This window comes from Pyxicephalus adspersus, chromosome 12 (assembly GCF_032062135.1).
Source record: "Pyxicephalus adspersus chromosome 12, UCB_Pads_2.0, whole genome shotgun sequence".
NCBI lineage: Eukaryota > Metazoa > Chordata > Amphibia > Anura > Pyxicephalidae > Pyxicephalus > Pyxicephalus adspersus.
In genome coordinates, this window is record NC_092869.1 from 15,139,933 (window position 1) to 15,161,553 (window position 21,621).

A 21,621-nucleotide genomic window follows, 5' to 3' on the forward strand; every position below is an offset into this window, starting at 1 on the left:
CTGCCTGCCATCCTGACGTACCTCAGCCCTTCTGGCCCCCCAATACACGTATGAATGGCCCAAGATCCACACCAAACAAACTGGTCGATCTGCAACAAAGAACACAAAGAAAAACCTCACTGATCCAGCCCAACATTGCCCCCAAAAATACCACCCCAAAACAGAACCAAACCACAGATCCGACTACACCCCACCAATTGTCCAAACAAATTGCCTACAATAAATGCGGCCGCACATATAGCCGAAACCGATGGGATTCCCATCGACCAATCCTCTTTATAACTTCTGGGCCCAGACCCCACCTGGCCGCCTCAGTGGCAGCCCCTATCCGAAAGGAATGAGCGGCATATTCACCCGGTCGTCTACCCGTCAACACCACACATCGTCTAAATATTGACACAAATTGGAAACGAGTCACGAATGACCCATCCGCATGAACAAACAAAGGCCCAGCCCCCTGAGGCCGACACGCCACATAGTCACCCAAGGCCTTTACCGGACATAAAGCCAGGTCCTCCAAACTCCTTAAGACCAGGCGGGCCCCTTTTCCCCTTTGATCCGTTTTTGACCTACGAATCCAGACCCATAACTCACCCCCCGAAAACCGCACATCACCCAGGCTCAGGCCCCCCGCTTTTCCTTTGCTGGGAGACACCACCTCCCCCACCCTCAAAGCCGCAAAAAAGGTAACCAGAAAAACAGCCTTAAAAAGAACCGTTTCAAACGCATCAAAACATACACGGCCCACTGTGTTACATATACCTTCCAACATACATATCCCTTCCAACAACTCAAACGACACAGGCCTCCTTCGGTCCACACGACCCCTCCCCTTCCTGTAGCCCTTCAACGCCTGTCTAACTAAAAAACATTTAGTACTGTCCACTTGCCCCAAGGCCTTAAACAAAAAGGCCAAGGCCGCCAATTTCTTACCCATGACCCCACCAGAAACACCTCTCTGAAAATTCCCCAACAAAAACAACAAAACCATCTCCTCCCCACTAGCCGCATGTCCATGCCCCTGCTCACCTTCCAGAAACTCCCACCATTCCCGCCAGACGGTAGCATAGGCCCGCCAGGTCCCCACAGCGACCGAATCCTTAAGGAGCTCCGCTAATGCCCCCAAATCACCGACCATAACCCTTCCGGGCAAGGGGTCCCCTGTACGTCCGCTCCTGGAGCCAATTCCCGGAAACGGTCCCACTGGAAACGAGAGAGAGAATCCGCAATTACGTTCTCGCACCCAGGAACATGCACAGCCCGTACAAACACATTCAGCCGCAGGCACCAGAGTTTGTAAGCAAAAGCTAGCCATCCGCCATTACTTGGTCAGCGTGGTGCATGGAGACAGTGGGGCCCTTGGTACAGCCATACAACTGAGCTATTTTACCTGTGGCCAGTGGCTGCAGATGGAGATGCTGTGCAAGGTACTGGCCCCCTTTGAGCAGGCCACAAACGTTGTGAGTCAGGAGCGGTCAGGCTAGAATGGTGTCATGCCCATCAGCTTTCTGCTTGATAATACCCTGTGTGGTCTTATGGAAAGTGGAGATGGGAGAGGAGGGGAAGGAATGGGGGAGGAGGATGAAGGTGACATTACACTCCATAGCGCACAGCCAGCATCAGAAGGAGCAAGAAGGAACACTGGCCTGCATCAGGATTTTCAAGAGGAGGAGGAGGAAGGTGATTATGATGATGATGATGAGGGAGACCATGTTGGGGCTGCTGGACAGGACCCGTCCAACCCGCATTTGTGCTGTCACGCCCCAGGCATTGTGCAGGTGATGGAACAACAGGAACTGCCGCAGCTTGAAGAGGAGGAGGTGGGTAATGAGGAGGAAGATGTTTTGGCGCCTACTGAGGGACAGGAGAAGGATGTGCCCAGGGAACCCCTCAACCCCTTCATATGTGTGTCCACATGTTGCAATGCCTACGGAGGGACTCCTGCATTTGCAGCATCAAAAACTGGGATGAATACTGGCTGACCACCCTTCTGGATCACCGCTACAAAGACAAAATGTCACCGTTTCTACCCAACCCGGCGCAAGAGAAAGAAAAGCTGGCCCGCCTGAGCAGACTACTATGCGACCAGCTGTGTGAGGAGTTCCACGCACCACATTCCACACAGGGAGCTCAGGCGGACACTGCCTCCACCGTATCCTCCTTTAGCGGCAGCAACAGCAGTTGTGGCAGCAGGCCACACACATTCAAAGGCCAAGGCCAGGGCAGGGGTGATTTTCTGAATGCCTGGTGAAACTTGATGCAGCCACCTCAAACAAGTGAAGTGAGGGGGCATAACCATCGAGAACGGATGAAGCGAATGGTGCATGATTACGTTGGCTCTTTTCTGGCTGGTGGTGGTGTTGACGACAGCAGTTATGAGGAGGATGCTTGTCACAGTAGTGACGCCAACAATTTTTGGGTCAGCAGGCTTGAAATCTGCCTGCAGTTGACACAGTATGCCATCAAGCGTCTTTCGTGCCTGGCATCCAGTGATCTGTCCGAAAGAACCTTCAGTGCCGCTGGCAGAGTGGTCACAACCAATCACGACTGTCGCCGGAAAATGTCAATCGCCTCGCCTTTTTGAAAATTAATGAAAGGTGGGTTACTAACAGCTATTGTACCCCCACTGCAGATGTCACTGATTGACACAAGGACTGGCCAACCAAGATGCCTCTGTGAACTCACACTGCTCCTGTGGTGAGTCTGTGGCTGCCTATCACCAAACACCCAGTCAGCTGAGCCTGCTCCGTTGAATTTTTCTGCTAGTTATCGCAATGTCCAGGGGTGGCATTCATCGCCGATATCATGCTTGCCATTTGGCCAGCTAGCAATATACCAACAAACTGCAGATGAAAACCCCCAGTACCATTGCCGTTACCTATTTTTCAGCTAAGTATTGTAAGATTGAGGGTTGGCATTCATGTCATCTACTTCATGATGCAAACTAGCAATATCATCTACCTTCCTACCGCTTCTGGCACCACAGACCACAGCAACAGTGCTGGCACACAAAACATCTTGGTCTGGCCCTTCTACGTTTAATCACAAATTTCAGATATTACACACTTCTGGGTAGCAATGACTATGGACCACACCCAGCTCTAGATGTCGGTTACCAGTGCGGTCTCTGCTCCATCTCAGGCCCTACTGCCGCCACCTCCTGCTGCTGCTGCCTGTTGGTACTCCATTCACTAAAATTGTACACTTCTGGGTGGCATTGACAAAGCATTTCACCCAGCTCTAGGTGCCAGTTACCAATGTGTTGCCCGCTCCGTCTCAGGGCCCACCGCCTCTCCCTGCTGCTGCTGCCGCCCGTCAGTACTCCATTAGGTAAAATTGTACACTTCTGGGTAGCATTGACGATGCACTACACCCAGCTCTAGTTGCCATTTACCAATGCGGTCCCCACTCCATTTCAGGGCCCACCGCCTCCTGCTGTCGCTGCTGCTGTCTGCTCAGTAAGTACTCCATTCACAAAACTTGTATTACATACTGCTGGATGACATTGATAATGCAGTACACCCAGCTCTAGATGCCAGTTACCAATGCGGTCCCTGTTCCATCTTAGGGCCCACCGCCTCCTCTTGCTGCTGCAGCCACCTGTCAATACTCTATTCAGTAAAATTGTATTACACACTTCTGGGTGGCATTGACAATGCACTACACTCAGCTCTCCATGACACTTACCAATGCGGTCTCCTTGGCGATAGCTGACCAGAGGCCACACACTGCTACTGCTCTGGCTGACCCATGCTATGTTTATGGTCCTTCATCCTTTTGCCTAATGTCACCGCGCTACTTGTCCATAACTTTATGGGTGACATTCCTAACACTATGTCATCCAGGTCATGATGCCAGCTAGCAATGCGGTCTCCCTCTGTTTTGACAGCAGAGACTGCTGCTAGTGGGTTGAGTTCACACGTAGCACCACCTTTAATGTCCTAATCTTTATGCTGCCTTCTGTACGCTGTCCATCACGCAAAAATCCTATTTGCCTGCTGTCACTTTGCCTGCCAGTTTCTGGAAAACCTTTTGGAAGTTTTGTATTTTTCCCTTGTTGCTGCTGTTCTACACATTCCTAGCAAATTTGGTGGTTCCAACATGTATAAGGGCCTTGCTAGTAATGTTTAAACTCGACCTATTGACTTTATTGGAATTTGCGAAAAAATTGGTTCGGATGTTCGAGGAAATTTTCATGAGAGTGTCAGAGGCCTTCTCGCTCATCCCTAATTAATGCAACTACATCAAATACTCCAAAATAATTGGGAGGATTGGGTGTACCTAACATGATGTTATACCACAGAGCAGCCCAAATCACAGCGTTAGGCCAAACTAGTATACTAAACCGCGTCCCAAGCCACAATAGACTGACCTGACCTCAATGCCGATCGAGGTCCTTATGTGGATCCCCTCCTCTAAGAGACCTGCGATTTTCTGTCCTTCACTTTCATATGCTCTCTCTGTTTGGAATGGACAACTAATTGTAACCTGCACTTCCCCCTATGCTTCACTTGGTCTCCTATGGCATAATCCTGAATTTCCTCCAGGTTGAGAACCGGCTCAATTCACTTTTTCAAAATCGTAAATGTTCTTGATGGCAAGGCTATTCTGGGCCTCTCCCATTTACAAGAGAGCCTCTCCCTTTCATACACAGAAATTTTCCATTATCAACAAATCAGGTCCTTTATTCAAAATAAAACTAAAGGGTTGAAACCACCCTACCAGATACCTGATTTGAAAAAAAACTGCAGTTTTATACCTAATACAAAGGGAGGATCTCGGTAGTATATAACGCTCTCTTCTCACACGATAAGAAACTTTTTCTATATTAAGCAATGGGAGTCAGATTTTGAGGTGGAGCGGAGTGCCCAAGAACATCAGGATCTTTTAGTGTCCATTTCCAAAATATCTCTGAACATTTGGATAATAGAGGCCAAATATAAGGTTTCGATGAGATGGTACCTGGTCCTGGTTAGGATCCATAAAGCCTATTCCTCAGTCTAGCCTCTTTGTTTTCGTGGATGTCATCGGACTGGCACTGTACTCCATGCCTAGTGGAGATGTTCCAGGGTTCAGAGATTTTGGATCTGCATTTTCAACCCAATATGCTCTGTCACCTAGGTAAACATCCCGAGGAAAATAGACTGCACTCTTTTTTCCCAATTAGAGGATATAGTTCCAAAACAGTTAACTAGACTAATTAAATATATTCTGTTAGCTGCTCAGATTACCATTTCTTTTTACTGGAAAGCTTCAATTATTCCCCTTGAGTTTACTAAAAATAAACCTAACTGGATAATGGTCAATGACAAAGTGACCTGTACTCTTAAAAACAGTCTTAACAAGTTCTACAACTCATAGGACCCGTGGTTAGATTATAATCATGTATAATTCAAGCAGGTAACCCTTAACTTCTTCCCCTCTCCCTATTTTTCTTTTAATTTTTTTCTTCAACCTAAAATTTTGAATGTTTTTAAAGGGGGTGAATGATTAAAAGGTACCTCTACCCGCCAACCTTTCACTCTAAACTTGATATGCCTGTATACTTCAGAAGTTTTAAATCTGTGAATAACGTCTATTTTTGTACTATTGCGCTTATTTGTATTATATTTTTTATTGCCAATATTGGAAAACTACTTTATTGCCTGCTGTATTTAGACTTTGTAACCTAGGAGGTGTTGAACTATGTTTGACCTCATATGTTTATTCTACTGATGTCTGGTTTATTGGTTGGTGCTGTTCTTCTTTTGTTTAAAACCCCCCTTTTTAATTTTTTTCTCTTCCTATTATTCTATGCAAAATTGTTGTGTAATGTTATTGTTTACTTTATTTGAAAATGTAAAAATAACTTTGAAAAAAAAAATTTAAAACCATAAAAACGTGACCATTGTTTTTTACATTTTTGTTCATTAATTCAACATGTGTCTCTTAACAAGTTTCGCATAATTTGATTCATCAGGAGAAACAGAATTCAATGTGTCTATAATAAGACAAATCTTCATATTAGCAAGTGTTGACACATCTATATACATATATATATATATATATATATATATATAGTCTTAAACACTTTTTCCCTTTTAAGTTCCTGCTAGTCCCTGGGTGACTTCTTACAGTACTCTTTGTTCTATAATGAGCGAACTCCAGAGGGTAATCAGTTTGGAGCAATATCTTCTTGTATGTCCACTAGACAATTGGGAAACAATTCTCACTTTAACATTTTGTAATTTGACAACAATATTCATCTTGATACCAGCACCCAGGAATCATCATTCTTTGTCTATAGCAAGAATACATATCTGCCTTTGTCTATGCCATGTATTTTTAGATTCCCACACTTTGAGATAAAGCTTGTTTGAATACCCTTTGCTTAGCACAAACTCTTAAATGTATCTTGATCAACTCTCATAGTCATTAGCAGATTTGCAGTTAATTACAGATTGTCATTGTTTGAGAGCACCACTACTTAAAGCAGTAACCTCAAGGTTCCTTCTATGAAGTTTGTCTATGCTTTTACTGGGTCTCTTTTAAAAGATAAAGGTTCCATCATGTCTGCTACAAAGTTTGCCTCCACATCATAGAGTTCTAGATTTTGTTAAAGCACCAGGCTTCTCTTCTGGCATGTGGCTAGGCACTTAAAGATTTTGCCCAGAGAGCCTATGTTGCAGCCAGTGAGGAAGCAGCTATTTTGATTGCTGCACACTTGAGAAAATGAAGAAAGTAGATGAAGAAAGTGACAGACAGATATTAAAGGAAGACAGTTCTGCAAGTTTTGGAGAACTTGAAAGCGAAGAGAATAGTGACATTTTGAATAACATTGTTGAAGAAACATCTAAGTGTAATATTATTCAACATATGTGTTGTGCTGTTCACACTCGCAACTTGCAATAAGAGATGGATTGAAAGATCATGCAGCTACTCTAATTGACAAATTGAGATTGCAGCCAGGGCCCCTAAAACAGATTCCATTTTGAAAAGATGTGCAGGAAAAGGAGCCATTTTGAATCAAACATCACTCTGGGGAGGCACTTATTTGATGGTGAAGCGTTTTCTTGAACTAAAAGACTTTCTTGAAGAACTGGACAATGAATATGTTTTATTAACTGAAAGCCAGTGAACACAAGTAAATTTACTGGAAAATCTACTTTCTAACCCACTCACTGTCACCAAGAGTTTGCAATCTGCAGATTTAACACCTGGTAATTTTTTCTTAAAATGGAAGAGCTTGATATATTGCCTGAACAAAAGTGGAGGGTTAATAGCTGATGACAATGTATCTTCAATGAAGAAAAGAGAGAATATCTTACTGGATAATCAAATCTTGTTAGCTGCTAATTATGTTGATCCAATGAGCTGAATGTTGTTGAGCAATGACCAGACTGATACGGCAAAAAAGGCCCTCTATGATGTAGCAGTTCGCATGAAGGGATTACTACCTAAAGGAAAACCACTGGATGAAGCTATTAGCACTGGTAACTCAATATCATCCTCTTCAAATGAAGAATTAGACTTTGATTCCTACTTGAACAAAATGGAACTTTCAAAAGTAAAGCAACATCGCATATGCGTGAAGGATAAACAACCAGAAAATGTCCAATTAAACAGCCACAGAAATAGGGTGTTTTACTAGACAAATTGTTGCTAGCATGAACAGTAGACAGCAGAGAAAAATGAGAAAAGGTAATAATATAATAAGACCGTATTTTCGGTATACAAGTCCCCGACGCGTTTCGCCCAGATTAGGCTTCCTCTGGGATATGACTTTATATGATTTATGGTCTGTGTGCACAGAAGGAATATATATCGGTGACAGAAATCACAAATAACTATATATAGTAAATTGTTATATGCAATGATAGTTATATTGCAAATTGATGTTTAAATTTTCAGATATGGTAAAAGGAGATACAACTATGTCTGGTATGGGGTCCTGCTTAATTCTCATATGAATAGGAAAATTATAAGATAGTATAAAAAATAGTACTTACAGATAATATAGTGACCGGTTCTGAGTGATATATTCAGGACAGTAGTTCTTAAAGTAGTGTTGATACACTGAAATATTGTAATTATTAATATATAGCTTAGTATTAGGTATTACTATTATGTACATCGCATATGCGTGAAGGATAAACAACCAGAAAATGTCCAATTAAAGGGATTCCAGCTAGAGTTTTTTTTAAAGAATTAAAAGAAGTAGAAAAGTATGATCGCTCATCGAAACTGACTGTAGAAGCCATCCTTGTTTATGTTTTGTTCTTTTTTTTGACGGCACAAAGAAAGTAATAATGTAAAAATCAACTACAGTTTTTATTAGTATACAAAAAATTTGTAAAACAGTTTATAAAGATAAAACAAAGCTATAGGGTAGCAAAGGTGTCATTTTTTACAAACTGTACAACTCACTAAAAAGTCACAAACTTGCGTATAGGTAATGAGTCAAAAAGCAGAGTCTCACCTGATGCGTTCCACACAAATGTGCTTCCTCAGGGGATAATGGAGACCCTAAAACTGCAAAGATGACTGGTTTGAGTAACATTACAAAGAAGATAAAAGTATACATTTATCATATTAGTGTACATATTGATACAAAGTGCAACAACTCTTGTGACGTTAAGGAAACTGCTGGAGGTAATAAAGAGATATGTATTTACATTATTACAGTATTGGAATTGTGCCAATTCCATCATAAAAGTATGTCAATATTTGGTCAAGATGGATGTGCCAATCATGAAATCGCTGGAGTGCTGAAACAATGGGAAAAATGTATATAAAATTACAGAAAAACCATGGAGTGTAAGGAGAAAGCAAAGAAAGGTTTTGAGGCTCAAGAGTTTTAAGTCAAGCTATGAATGTATTATTATATATTTACTTCATATATACCAAGGTCATAAAAATACATAGTTCACAGACCTAGAACATGTAGTACATTGTCTTGCCTGGTTATGTTATACAAGAAACACAGACGTAAAAATAATTTTGCAGGTTAACATAACATGTTCTGTTAGTTACACCTATTTCTGTTCTGAGTCACAGAAATAGGGTGTTTTACTAGACAAATTATTGCTAGCATGAACAGTAGACAGCAAAGAAAAACGAGAAAAGGTAATATATTAAGACCGTATTTTCCGTATACAAGTCCCCGACGCGTTTCGCCCAGATTAGGCTTCCTCGGGGATATGACTTTATACGATTTATGGTCTGTGTGCACAGAAGGAAGATATATATCAGTGACAGTTAGAAATCACAAATAACTATATATAGTAAATTGTTATATGCAATGATGGTTATATTGCAAATTGATGTTTAAATTTTCAGATATAGTAAAAGGAGATACAACTATGTCTGGTATGGGGTCCTGCTTTATTCTCATATGAATAGGAAAATTATAAGATAGTATAAAAAATAGTACTTACAGATGGTATAGTGATAGGTTCTGAGTGATAAATTAAGGACAGTAGTTCTTAAAGTAGTGTTGATACACTGAAATATTGTAATTAATAATTTATAGCTTAGTATTAGGTATTACTATTATGTACTCATCACTGACAAGAGAGTCAAGATATAGGGATTGTTAAAAAGTAAGGATATTGATCTTATGTATAGCTTAGTATTAGGTATTACTATTATGTACTCATCACTGACAAGAGAGTCAAGATATAGGGATTGTTAAAAAGTAAGGATATTGATCTTATGTAAAATATAATAGCTTACCAAGTAGGATTCATTTAAACTAACAAAGTTGTTGAGTACCAACTGATGAGAAATTAGGGTGAATAAGGGTATTCATCCTGTGGTCTTGTGCTTATAAAAGGTTGCAGGTTGTATATTGAATGTATAGAAGTTGAAGACCTATAGAGAGTAAAAGGGAAGATGTTTATATTCAGTAAGTCATGTAGCAAGAAATCAGGAGAGGGCTATTTGTATACAGTATATTAGTATGGTATCTTATATCCTATACAATGTATATCTAACACATAGTTACAATTAGTTAAGAATACAGTGTGTAGAGGGTGAAAGTAACGATTAGAATAAAAATTCCTGCTTACCCGCAAGTTGTGATTGTTGCATAGTCAGATGCTAGCAAAGAAATGGTAGGAAGTACCTTCAGTGTTTTTATGTTGGATCTAATTAACCACCTGAGCGTTACACTGATTTCTAGATTTCTGTTCCAAAAGCGTCAGAAATTACGGGCTTAGCGGTTGGGGGGTTAAGCTTCCGTTACTCAGATCAGCTGCTGCAGGTGTGTGCATACATCAGGAGTGCACGTGCCTGCAGTGTGAGGAGAGAAGAGGGATACAGTTACCTCCCCCCCCCCTCCTCCTCCTCCCCCTAGCTGGCCAGGCTACTTCACAGGGTAGGGGAAGCTGACAATGCAGCTTCCCTGAGCCCGGGAGTTGATCCACCCCTAAGGGGCGGGTCATACGGGTGACTAAGACAGGGCTAAACACAGACTGATTTTAGTCTGTGTAGAAGCTCAGGCACCACACAATGTGGCGCCCTGTCCCCCGCAAGTCGTGCCAGTGTGCAGGAGGGGGCTGTGTGTTTGTGGATTTTAAAGGAGATAAATCTTGAATGTTAGAAAGTTACCTTGCAAGGGGGACTTGACTGAGTCCTATTCCTGGATCCTATTACTCACCTATATTGGGACCCATATAGTATCATTTAGAGTCATATAATAAACCGCAAGTCGTTTATTAGTAGAAGGGAGTGTTCCACACTTGAGTGGATTGCAATATAATCATGATTGGTAGTAATACATTATTATGAAATCAATGATAGTAACATTCACATCCAAATAGTAGAAACTTTTAGAGAAGTACAAGGAAAGTATAAATGTATACAAGGTTATATTACAATTGAGAACAGGATAATTAGTGCACATAATGGTTGTACATACGTGATTATATTACAGTACAGTATCATTATAATTTATAACACTAGTTTGTCTTGACGTTAACAATGACCAAATGTTAGCAGCAACAAATCAGAATATAATTCTATAAGGTGCAGTGCAAGTACAGAGTTATTCAGAGGAGCTCATAAAAATGATTTGAAGCTCAAAGTATCATTTAAGCCTGGCGGTTTATGTGCTTGTAATTTGACAATCTATTTGGATTCTGTTTGGAGTAATTTCTTATCTATATCTCCACCACGAGGATTAGTGGGAATATGGTCGAGACCAAAGAATTGGATCGCTGAAACATCAAAATTGTGTTTGCTGCCAACGTGATGGCATATTTGCGTAATAATTTTACCCACTTCAATGGAATAAACATGTTCATAGATTTAAATGAGCATTTTGTTTTGCCTATATAGAAAGCTCCACATCTACATGTTATCAGATAGATTACATTTGAAGTATTACAGTCTATATAATAAGGTGATCTATGGGGGGGTGCCGTTGGGTAATGTTATACTGTTAGAAACTTTAATCCAGTTGCATTGTTTGCAGTGGCTGCATTTGTATGTGCCAGGGATACTTTTGGTAGAGCTCAGAGGTAAAGAGTGACGGAAGTGGCTGGAAATCAGATGCTCCTTGAGTGATTTGGATTTGCGATATGTAATTTGGGGTTTTCTGGTAATACAATTCCTTACATTTGGATCAGAGTAAAGAATATGCCAGTGTTGGTTCAGGGTGTTGTAAATAAACTCATGATTCTGATTGTACCTTGTAATGACTCTAGATGTAGAGACTTTGTTCTGTGGAATGTCAGATGTTTTAAAGAGGAGATTCTGTCTTATTTGATTGCATGCCCTTTGGTACGCTTTCTTTAAAGTTTTAATTGGATACCCGGGATTTAGAAGTCTTTCTTTTAGGCGTTTGGCTTCTATCTGGAAACCCTGTTCATTGGTGCAGTTTCTCTTTAATCTCAAACATTGACTGTAAGGTATGCTTTGGATTAGAGCTTTGGGATGGGCACTTCTGGCGTGGAGTATGGTGTTGCCAGCTGTTCGTTTGCGAAATAACGTAGTAGTTGAGCATTATATTCTCATCTATCCTAATGAAAAGGTCTAAGAATGGTAATTGAATGTTGCTATGTTCCATTGTAAATTTTAGGTTGAAATTATTAGATTGTATGGAGTCAAAAAATTCTAGCAGTAAGGATAGAGAACCTGTCCAAAATATGTTAATATCATCTTTGTATCTTTTCCCAAAAAAGATGTATTGTTGGTAATGAGCCCTGTCAGGTTGTAAAAAAAGGATTTTCTACCATGCCCCCAGGTACAGGTTCGCGTAAGAGGGAGCACAACGTGTTCCCATGGCGACGCCCTGTACCTGGAGGTAGGTATGGCCATCAAACGTAAAGACATTGCGGTTGAGTATATATGTCAGGAGGGTAATGATGAAATTGTTGTATGAGAGGGAGGTAGGGTAGCTCAAATTTAACCATTCATGTATTGCTTTTTTTCCAAGAGAGTGAGGAATACTGCTGTAAAGAGCCTACACATCAATTGTGACGATACATGTATGTGAAGGAACCTGCAGATTGTGTGTGGATTTCAGAATATTAATAGTATCCTGCAGGTAGGAAGGAAGATTGGTTACTAGAGGCCGAAGGTAGGTATCTATTAATTCACTGGCATTGGCTGTAAGAGACCCAATGCCTGAGATGATTGGGTGCCCTGTGGGGCGTAAGAGGTTTTTATGGACTTTAGGTAGAGCATAAAATGTGGGTAGAATGGGATGTTTATTGGATAGATATTCTTTGGTTTTGGAGTTGATGATATTATCTGTATATGCTCTAGCAATGATGTCATTATATTCTTAGTAAAATTCTGAAATGTTGTTATCCGGAATGGTACAATACCAATCCTTGTTATCTAGGATTTGATAGCACAGATGTTTGTAGTATTCTGTGTTGAGAATGACAATGTTTCCTCCCTTATCGGAGGGTTTAATAATAATATTTGGTACTTTTTAAGGTTATCTAGAGCTTTCTGGTGAGCTAGTGTAAAATTAGAATCATGTGGGAGAGAGTGTAGGTCACTGCGAAGGATTTGTTCAGTGATGATGTTTACAAATGTAAATATGTGGGGATTGGTGGAGATTGGGGGGTAAAAAGAGGGAGGCCCAACTGCATAGACTCCTAATATCTTGGGGAGAACAGGGAACATCCCCATCCCTATCACCCCCTCCTTCCCCCCTTTTCTCCCTCTCCCTTCTGGTATTACTGGATATTTGTATTAAAAATGTATATAAGAAATACCATATGGTAAGAATGATAATGTAGTAAGGAAAAAAAAATGAAGTAAATAGTGATTAAGGGATCTTACTTGGGTCTCAGACTTGATGTATATAAGTCTAAGGTGAATCACTAATTTGTATGGATTAATGTGACGGATCTGATGAGTAAAATGATAGAATAGGAATAATTATGGTTATAATAGCAGGAGGAGTAGTCTGATTTATTTAAGTGGGAGTACTTACAAATTGCTTGTGGGTGTGATTAATTAAAGTTCATTATTTAAAGTTCATATTTTCCTAGACCTGTCGCAGTGACTATAGAAAAATATATAATTAAATTGGCTGTTAGTCGTGAATGTAAAATAAAAATGGATGCAATATATAAAGCAGCCACTGGATAGCATACCTTGCACATAACTTGTAGATAATAAAAGCCTTTTGATCTATATTCGGATTATACTTGAGAGGAAAGGATTGCAGGATGTAGATAGGTGAATCCTAAAATAAAGGGTTTTCATATAAATAGATCTTATGATATTATAAGATAAGTGTATGTAACAGTTGTTAACTTGTAATCAGTAAAGCCACCAATACAATGACTATAAAAGTTAAGAGACCGCCCCCAGTGAGGCTTCCAATGCAATAACTGTAGGAGTAGATAAAGAAGTGTACTTACAGTGTGTAGATAAGGGCGGACCCGCGGCAGCCGTCCAGACGCTGCCACTGGCTCCTCCTTAAATGAAGAAAACTTAATTGGGAGATTGCCACTGTGTAGTGTGGACAGGGGAGCAGCATGAGGGCAACTTTCGTCTTTCCCGTGTTCTATTTATAGAAAGATAACACACCCATTGCTGCGTGTGTGCAGAGGAATCTAGGAGGTATCATAGCATTGAAATTACACTGAATACAGATGGAGATGAATCTCTTATCTCCTTATTGTCACTGATTCATCACTGCAGAGGACTGATGGAAAAAACATATAAGGGTTAATGTTATTATTCATAAGAGTGATAAAATTGTGTTATTACAGTGTTATAGAGATTTAACAAAATTCTTAAGGCTTATTCTGCAATCTTCAGACATTAAGTTGCGTAACTCCTGCTTATGGGCTTCATCCAACTTGAAATTGCTCAGACCTCCTGTTGGTAATTTTTTCACTCTAGCGGAAGATTCATAGGTCTTAATAATTTTGGTTATGGTTGTACAATTACAACCCAAAACCCTGAAAAAAAGATTTTTAAGTTTAAAACTAATATAAAGTAAAAAACATTATAATTGACAAATCATTAATTTAATTTCATATATTTTTATTAAAGTTTCTTGAGAAAAACTTTTATGGTAAAAATATTGTGTTATATTTAATTTTATAATAAATTTATTAACTTATGAATAAATAGGGGGTCTAATTTTTTTGTGAAGTTGCAAAAGTGTGAAGTTTGAATGCATAAGTGTGAAGATAAAATGAGCAACCCTGTAAATACAGAGGGGTCGGGAGTACCAGAAACTGGGAAGTCAGAGTCAAGGGTTTTATCTACTTTTTTTTTTTTTTGGTACCCTAAAACCTTTTGCACTAGCCTGGCTGAAACTCTATAGGCTGCCCCAAAGGTTTATTTTCTTTTGGTTTGGTTGTTGCCTATAATTAAAGGCCATAAACTACCTATGAATAAAAATGTTGACCAATATATTTTTAGATTGCGAGAAGACAGGATACACAAATGTAGTTTTTTTTTTGTTTTGTTTTTTTACAGTCTGCGCTTCAGACATTAAACTGTATTTATAATGTGATGTGTGATATATATTTATACATACATTGACATAAAATCTTTTTTTCCCTTCTCAGAGGAAAGGAAAAAGCTTTTTCAAGACTTTGAGGAAAACCAGTTTGAAGCACATGAAGCGGTAACTATCAAAACATTAATGTTCTGTACATACTTTTTAACTATCTTAGATATGTAAAATCAATGTAATCTTCGGGTCATCCTGTGTAGCTAACTTTTTTTCTATACAATTTATGTAACTTGCTCATACTTGCTGGGAAACAAGTGTAAGTCATGCTATTACTGTCCCTATTTGCTTGCACACTCTCCTTACGAAAATAAGCTTTACACTTTCCGACATTCAGGTGACTTAAGACCCTCTTTTTTTTTTGATGTTCAACTTTTTTTTAACTTGGCTCGTTTTACTGTCAACCCTGCTTTTTTTTGTCTCAAGCTCCTGTAAACTGTTTCTCTTGCCTGAACAACTAAAGATGCCAGTTTAAAAGGTAGCCCTACATTCTTCACCAGGGATAATACCTAAGCATAGGTTTGGCTGTGGAAGCCGAAGCAAGTGTGAGGTATGTCCTGGGAATGGGGTACCCAGCCTTTTTGTAAAGGAGTTAATGCTTCCACCCTGTCAGGCCCACCCAGTGCCAAACTTCCAGCTCAGGAGTTAAAAGGCCAACACCCTAAAGTGATGTAATTTTCCTTTTGTCCCCCTCCCTCTCACCTCCTGTATCCCATCTTATAACAAGCTGCCCTTCTCTCCTTCCTCCCTTCTTACGTTAACCTTAAACTTGACACAGGGCTTTCCCCAACCCATCAGGCTGTGTTTCAGCGTATTCACAGTGCAGTGTTCAGTGGCTATTCTTGAATGATGAATATACTTTTTGTGGTAACTTTGGGAAGCTTTGGTCCACTGACTTTCTCCTGCAGGCCTTATAGTTGCTGTACATCGTGCCTCCAGATGACAAATCTTGGAATGTGGGGTGTGGCCATTATAATGCGCCAAACCTCTGGATGACTTGTTCTGTGGACAGGGCAAGTCAATAAGGCTCATTGATGTCAGACATTTATTGCCCCTTCTGGAGGGGAGAGCAATAAAGGCTGTGCCCATCTCAATGTCGGTATCGGGCAATATTGTTATCAGAGCTAAAGGGGGTGTAGACACATCTGTCTCATTTCAGCCCAAAATCTATGCAGAGGAATGTATTCTCATCTTCCTCCTCCAGGGGGAGCCCCAGACCTGGCATTTCAACTTATCACACTGCCAACACTGAAGCAGCCTCCAACAAGCAGACTGTTTAAGGAATATTTATATATTTTCACATATTTACACAGATGGAGTTTTAATACCCAATGGAATGACCTCACTCTCAAATGCTAATTTCATGTTGTTACCGGAGTCCTTGAAGGATGAACTAGCCTGAGTGGGTATTTTGGACTAATTGATTTTATTAGGCTGGCAACCAAAATGGATAGAAGATTATGGGAGTGTAGGATGGAGAAGTTAGGGACTCTGCACACTCCCCTGTCTTTCAATGCTCCACTTTCTCCTCCACCATCGGTCTCTGCGCCCACTCCAGGTCCAGACCCGTGCTGTCCGCAGAGGAGTGCAAAAGGTGCTTTCAGGCTAATCTCTGCCTGTATTGTGGGTCTTCTGATCATCTTTTGCATAATGGTCCTGTCAGGCCAGTGGGGAAGGTGAGTTAACCCATGGCATTTCTGACTCCTCTTTCCTTATTCTTCCATGTCCTCAGAGGAACCCATGAAGTACAGATGATCCTTGATTCTGGGGCTTGCACTTTTTTGGATGCTCCCTCTCAAAAAGCAGCCTCTCTTCCTATGACTTGCAGACCATGTGATGTGGACCAGTAACATTGGAAGAAATTCCATCTTCACAATTACTCAACCTGGCTGTTTACTGTATATGTTTTAATGTGATACCCTCCCCATGTTTTCCTTTTATCTTGTTATCTTGGGTATGCCTTTGTATTACCTGGTCCACTGAGGAAGAGTTGTTTTTTCCTTCTAATTAATATCATCATATATGTTTTAATCTTCTATTGTGCTAGGACACCGAGAACAAAAGTGAGAAAAAGAGAGGGAGAGCAGCCTCTGTATTCCTTTGTCACACTACGAGTCCTGTGCTACCCCAAGCGAGGAACTATGGCAACCTGTACTGACTTTAGTGGGCAGAGCCAGAACTGAGCCAGGGCTCCGCGATCGGCTCACGTAGCCATGCCGAAAATCACTAGTCTAATTGACTTACAATTTATCTGATATGGTAGTTATCTATTGTCTAGTGCCAATAGATTTGGCGTAAGCAAAATTCATTGAATATTGTACCATTGATTTATTTAATGTATTGTATTTTGAGCTATTATCATAAATACAATACTGAATTTGAAAAGAAAACTCTGTCTGCTTGTTTTCTCTATTTTTTTATGTTCCCTTACAGGACTTAATAAAGCATAAATGTCTTGACAACCTATCTTCAAGGATAATCTTTTATAATGGGTATTACCCCAAAAAATACTGGAGGCAAAGTAGTCTCACAGTGGTTGCCTGTAAATAATAAATCTTGTACCACTGGGCTATCCCGTTTAGACAGGGGTGATTGTGGTGTTTTCTTTGGATAGGTTCCCAGCCCCCTCTGAATCCACAGACTTTTTGTTTGGCGTGTTCATATTTCTATAGAAACAACATTTCTTTTTGCCCAATAGCTCACTCAGTGTTTTATTATTAGCAGAAATGGAAGGATCCATGGACTTACAGTTCATTCAAGCAGAAGGCGTTGGAACAGGAGAGGATATTCTAGCAGCAAGGTTCACAGAAGCAGCAGACACAGCACTGTCCATAGTCTCTATGGAACTACAAGTAACAGCAGCAGGCACAGCAGCAAACACGCCACTTTCCATGGGTTCCATAGGACTACAATTCACAGCAGTTACAGCACTGTCCATAGGTTCCACGGTAAAACAAATATCAGCAGACACAATAGCAGCGGAAGACATAGAAGTAGGGGGGGTGGTTCAGTTTTAGTAACCACACAATCCTAGGAAAGTGGAGCAGCAGCTGGGGTATTTTTCAGAATCCTCCTGGTTGCCTATGCTTCATTGGCGTTACAACATGCTTACAGGTTTACCTCCTCTTTCCCTTGGTTGGCCCCAACCTCCTCAGCAGAAGTTACAGAAGTCTAAGCACTGGGGAAGGTTACATCATCCATAATTCCTGCAGATCAGCCACCAATATTGCCCATTGTCTGCTTACTCTTCCTAATTTAGGCACAGAGTTATCATTGCTGTCCTCCTTTCCCACCTGTCCTCCGTTCCTCCACAAACACTGTGCTTCACATGTGGCTCAGCTTGGGGCCATCTTGGATTTTCCCCTGCTTGAGTCTGTCTTAATTCTTGAGCTTTTCCAGGAAAGCATCACTTTTTTTCCTTTAATGTTTGTAATGAATTTTTTTTCTCCTTTACAGCTCTTTCTGTTTCCAGCAGCTCCACTTTTAAGTCTTTGTTGTCGTAAACCAGATTATATTCCATATGCTTTTTCCTTAGGTTTTAGTTACATGGAAGATAGCTTCTTTTCTCCCTTTTTAATTAGTAGCAATCACTCCACCAATTTTTGTGAAAACTCAATAATGTCTCTGGGTCCTGCACCAAGATCCTCCATAGGACTCATGGACTCCAGCTCTGAGTCATTGTCGGAAAAGCTAGATCCCGGGTCTCCCCAGGATAGTGCCGTCCTCCCTGGCCTGCAAGGGAGAGTAGGCCAGAGCCCTTTGGATCTTTAGAGAGCCCTCTAAGACACACCTTCCTCTGTGCAGATTCTAAGCTCTTCTGGGTAGGGTTCTCTTCTGCTGTTTCATTGTTTGTATCTGTCATTTGCAACCCCTATTTAATGTATAATGCTGTGTAATATTTTGGCGCTATATGAATACTGTTTAAAAATAATAATAATCATTCTTAGGAACCCTGGGGGAGATCCTTTTTTTTGGTCGATAGAAAGGGTCCCCAAACATCCTCCACGTTTTGATTCTCTACATCCTTACAGCCATCAAACTATTGCTAAAGCCTGGAGATCCCGACCTCTTTGCTTTCAGGAAAGGGCTGTAGAAAGTGTTAATTAAAAACTTACCGTTATCCTTTTGGATAAACCTGAGAAATTTTTGAATGAATTTCTAGACTATACAAGTCCTTCCAAGTCCTGACCCCTCAGCTTTTTAGTTTGACCAGCTGCTTTTTTAGCCTTTATCCCTAAATATTATATTATAGACATATTATATCATTGTGTACATATCATAATTGTGCTGCATGATATACCTGGGTATTGCCCACCATTACCTTTTTTACATACTGCTCATGCACTGTTTACATTTTTACTGTTTTTAAATTTCAAAAACTCAAATCCTTTTCAAGACCAATTTGTTGGTGAACCAGGGCCTGTACTTTGGGTTTAAGGTACTATCCGCTGTAGTCCCACTCCAAATGATTGTTTTTTTTTTGTTTTTATTTGTTTTTTTTATATATTATATTTTTATTTTAGTATTTGTTGCCTGTCATGGATGATAAGGAGAAAAATGGAATTATGCTTACCAGTAATTGTGTTTCCCTGCAGCGGTCAGTATTCCATCCCATATGGTGGCTAGGTTTCTATTTAAATATCAAGGTGACATAAGAGGAGCTTTTATTCTACTCTCTGTGCTTGCAGTTTTAATCTGATGAGAGAGGTAATCGTTTTGTTGGCAGTTGAGGAAACAAGATTACCAGTTTACTAGAGTAATTTTGGACTTTCAACTTTTAGTGCTGAAAATATAAACAGTTGAGACTTGAGAAAATTGGAAATACTGATTTCCCTATCCTGGTGGACTTGGTCTAGAAATGCCTAGAAAGTGTGATAATTTGACATGCTTGTTTTGGCTACCCTGGTAAATGATGTTTAGATGTTTCAAGTGCAGGAAATGTTTTGTTTGTATTTTGAAGAAATCATTTAAAACCCAATTTTCACCTACATATAAAAGATAAACAATGCACTCTCCCTACAATAAATTGTGTATAAAATATGTAAAACTGTAAATAACCTCTAATGTAAATATCCTGCTAAGGCAAACAAAGTTTACAAGGTTCAGGAACCATAAACCATGCAATATGTGGGTAAATCAAACGAAAGTGTGTGACATAAACACTTTTGATTATCTTTATGTGCCTCTTTCTTCACAGCAGTGATCAAATAAGTCTTATTTGTGTGCACACCCCAGCCATTATGGATGGGAACAGCAAACAAGGGGGGCACTGTGGTGATGCCTGTCCTTAATGAATCCTGCCCCCAAGGGTAGGCCAATTTGAGCTAAATGAGTGTCTTGATGATGTTCTGCTTACAAAATATGGATAGGTTACATTGAAGTGCAGATTATTATTGGGTGGCCAATCTTTTGAATCCACACTTCAGGGCTCAATTTTTTTCTGACAGAGGAGAGAAAAGTCAACATAAATTACGTTAAGAAAATTCTTGTCATCACATTTTTTCTTCATGCACATTCTTTCCCAGTGACAGCAAATATCTATCTGCTAATGGTTGTTCTGATTAGCAAAAAAGTAATTATATCCCATGCAAATGTGATGTCTACAAGCTATCTTTTACTAATAAACCCATAGGGCTAAAGCTCTAGTTTCAGGTTACAGTCACTGATATATGATCATGTAGTTTACATCCAATCTCTTTGTAATTGTAGATGCATTCACTTAGACAACAAATGATGCAAGAGTTACAATCAGATTTTCTGATATAATGGTGCAGTTTCAGATATTTGGTGTGTGTAAGGACACAAAGTCAAGAGAAAAGGAAAATTAAATTAAAATTAGCTATTATATATAACTTAAAATTAGGTAAATACACCTACTAATTACTTACTCTCTCATATCCTCATTACATGCATGGCTCCAAGACTTTTCTAGAGCTACCCTGACTCTCTGGAATGGTCCTATTCGCCTTGCTCCTACATTCTGCTCATTTAAAGAGAACTCAAAAGCTTTTCAAACTTGCCTACCTGTCTTCTTCTGTCTTTTAAAACCCCCACTACTCACCCACCATTCCATATGCCCCACTCCTATTTAATGCGTAATATGTTGGCGCTATATAAATACTGTTTCATACTAGTATTAATAATGCAATGAAAAACAAGCAAAACAATGTGGGACTTTCAAGGCAGCAAAAAATGACATTTTACATATGTTTTATGATTTTTGCATTTTATTTAAAAATTGTACAGTAAAACAACTCTATTTATTCTATCTATATTTAAAATCATCATAAAAACTTTCACGTCCTCTTCCTCGATCTGTCCCCCGGCGAGTGCGCTGATCTTCCCCAGGAATTTCTAATTATTTTTTATTGCATTCAATACAAGATAACTGTATTGAATGCAATACACTGAATTTATATGTTTAAAAGCAGTACATTGTCTTTCATGAAAATGAAGTATGAGTATATTAAAGTTTCAAACAAAATCATGGCAAAGTTTTTTACATTTTTAAGTTTTTAATAATTAAATTGTTAAATTTATTTAATTTATTTTTCTAAAAAGTATTTAATTTATTGTTTTAACAGGATTTTGTGTTTCAAACCTTTATATACTCATACTTTTATTTTAAACTGTAAAATAAATTTTCA

General features: G+C 39.7%; 1 protein-coding gene across 3 annotated transcripts in view; it reads left to right on the forward strand.

Annotated features, from left to right (window-relative positions):
* Positions 1-21,621, forward strand: part of VTI1B (vesicle transport through interaction with t-SNAREs 1B) — a 121,091-nt gene that overhangs the window by 18,458 nt on the left and 81,012 nt on the right. For all 3 annotated transcript variants that reach the window (XM_072429074.1, XM_072429073.1, XM_072429072.1), the window contains exon 2: positions 15,030-15,088. In XM_072429074.1, the coding sequence (XP_072285175.1) occupies positions 15,030-15,088 (59 nt within the window). The remainder of the gene's footprint in view (positions 1-15,029; positions 15,089-21,621) is intronic.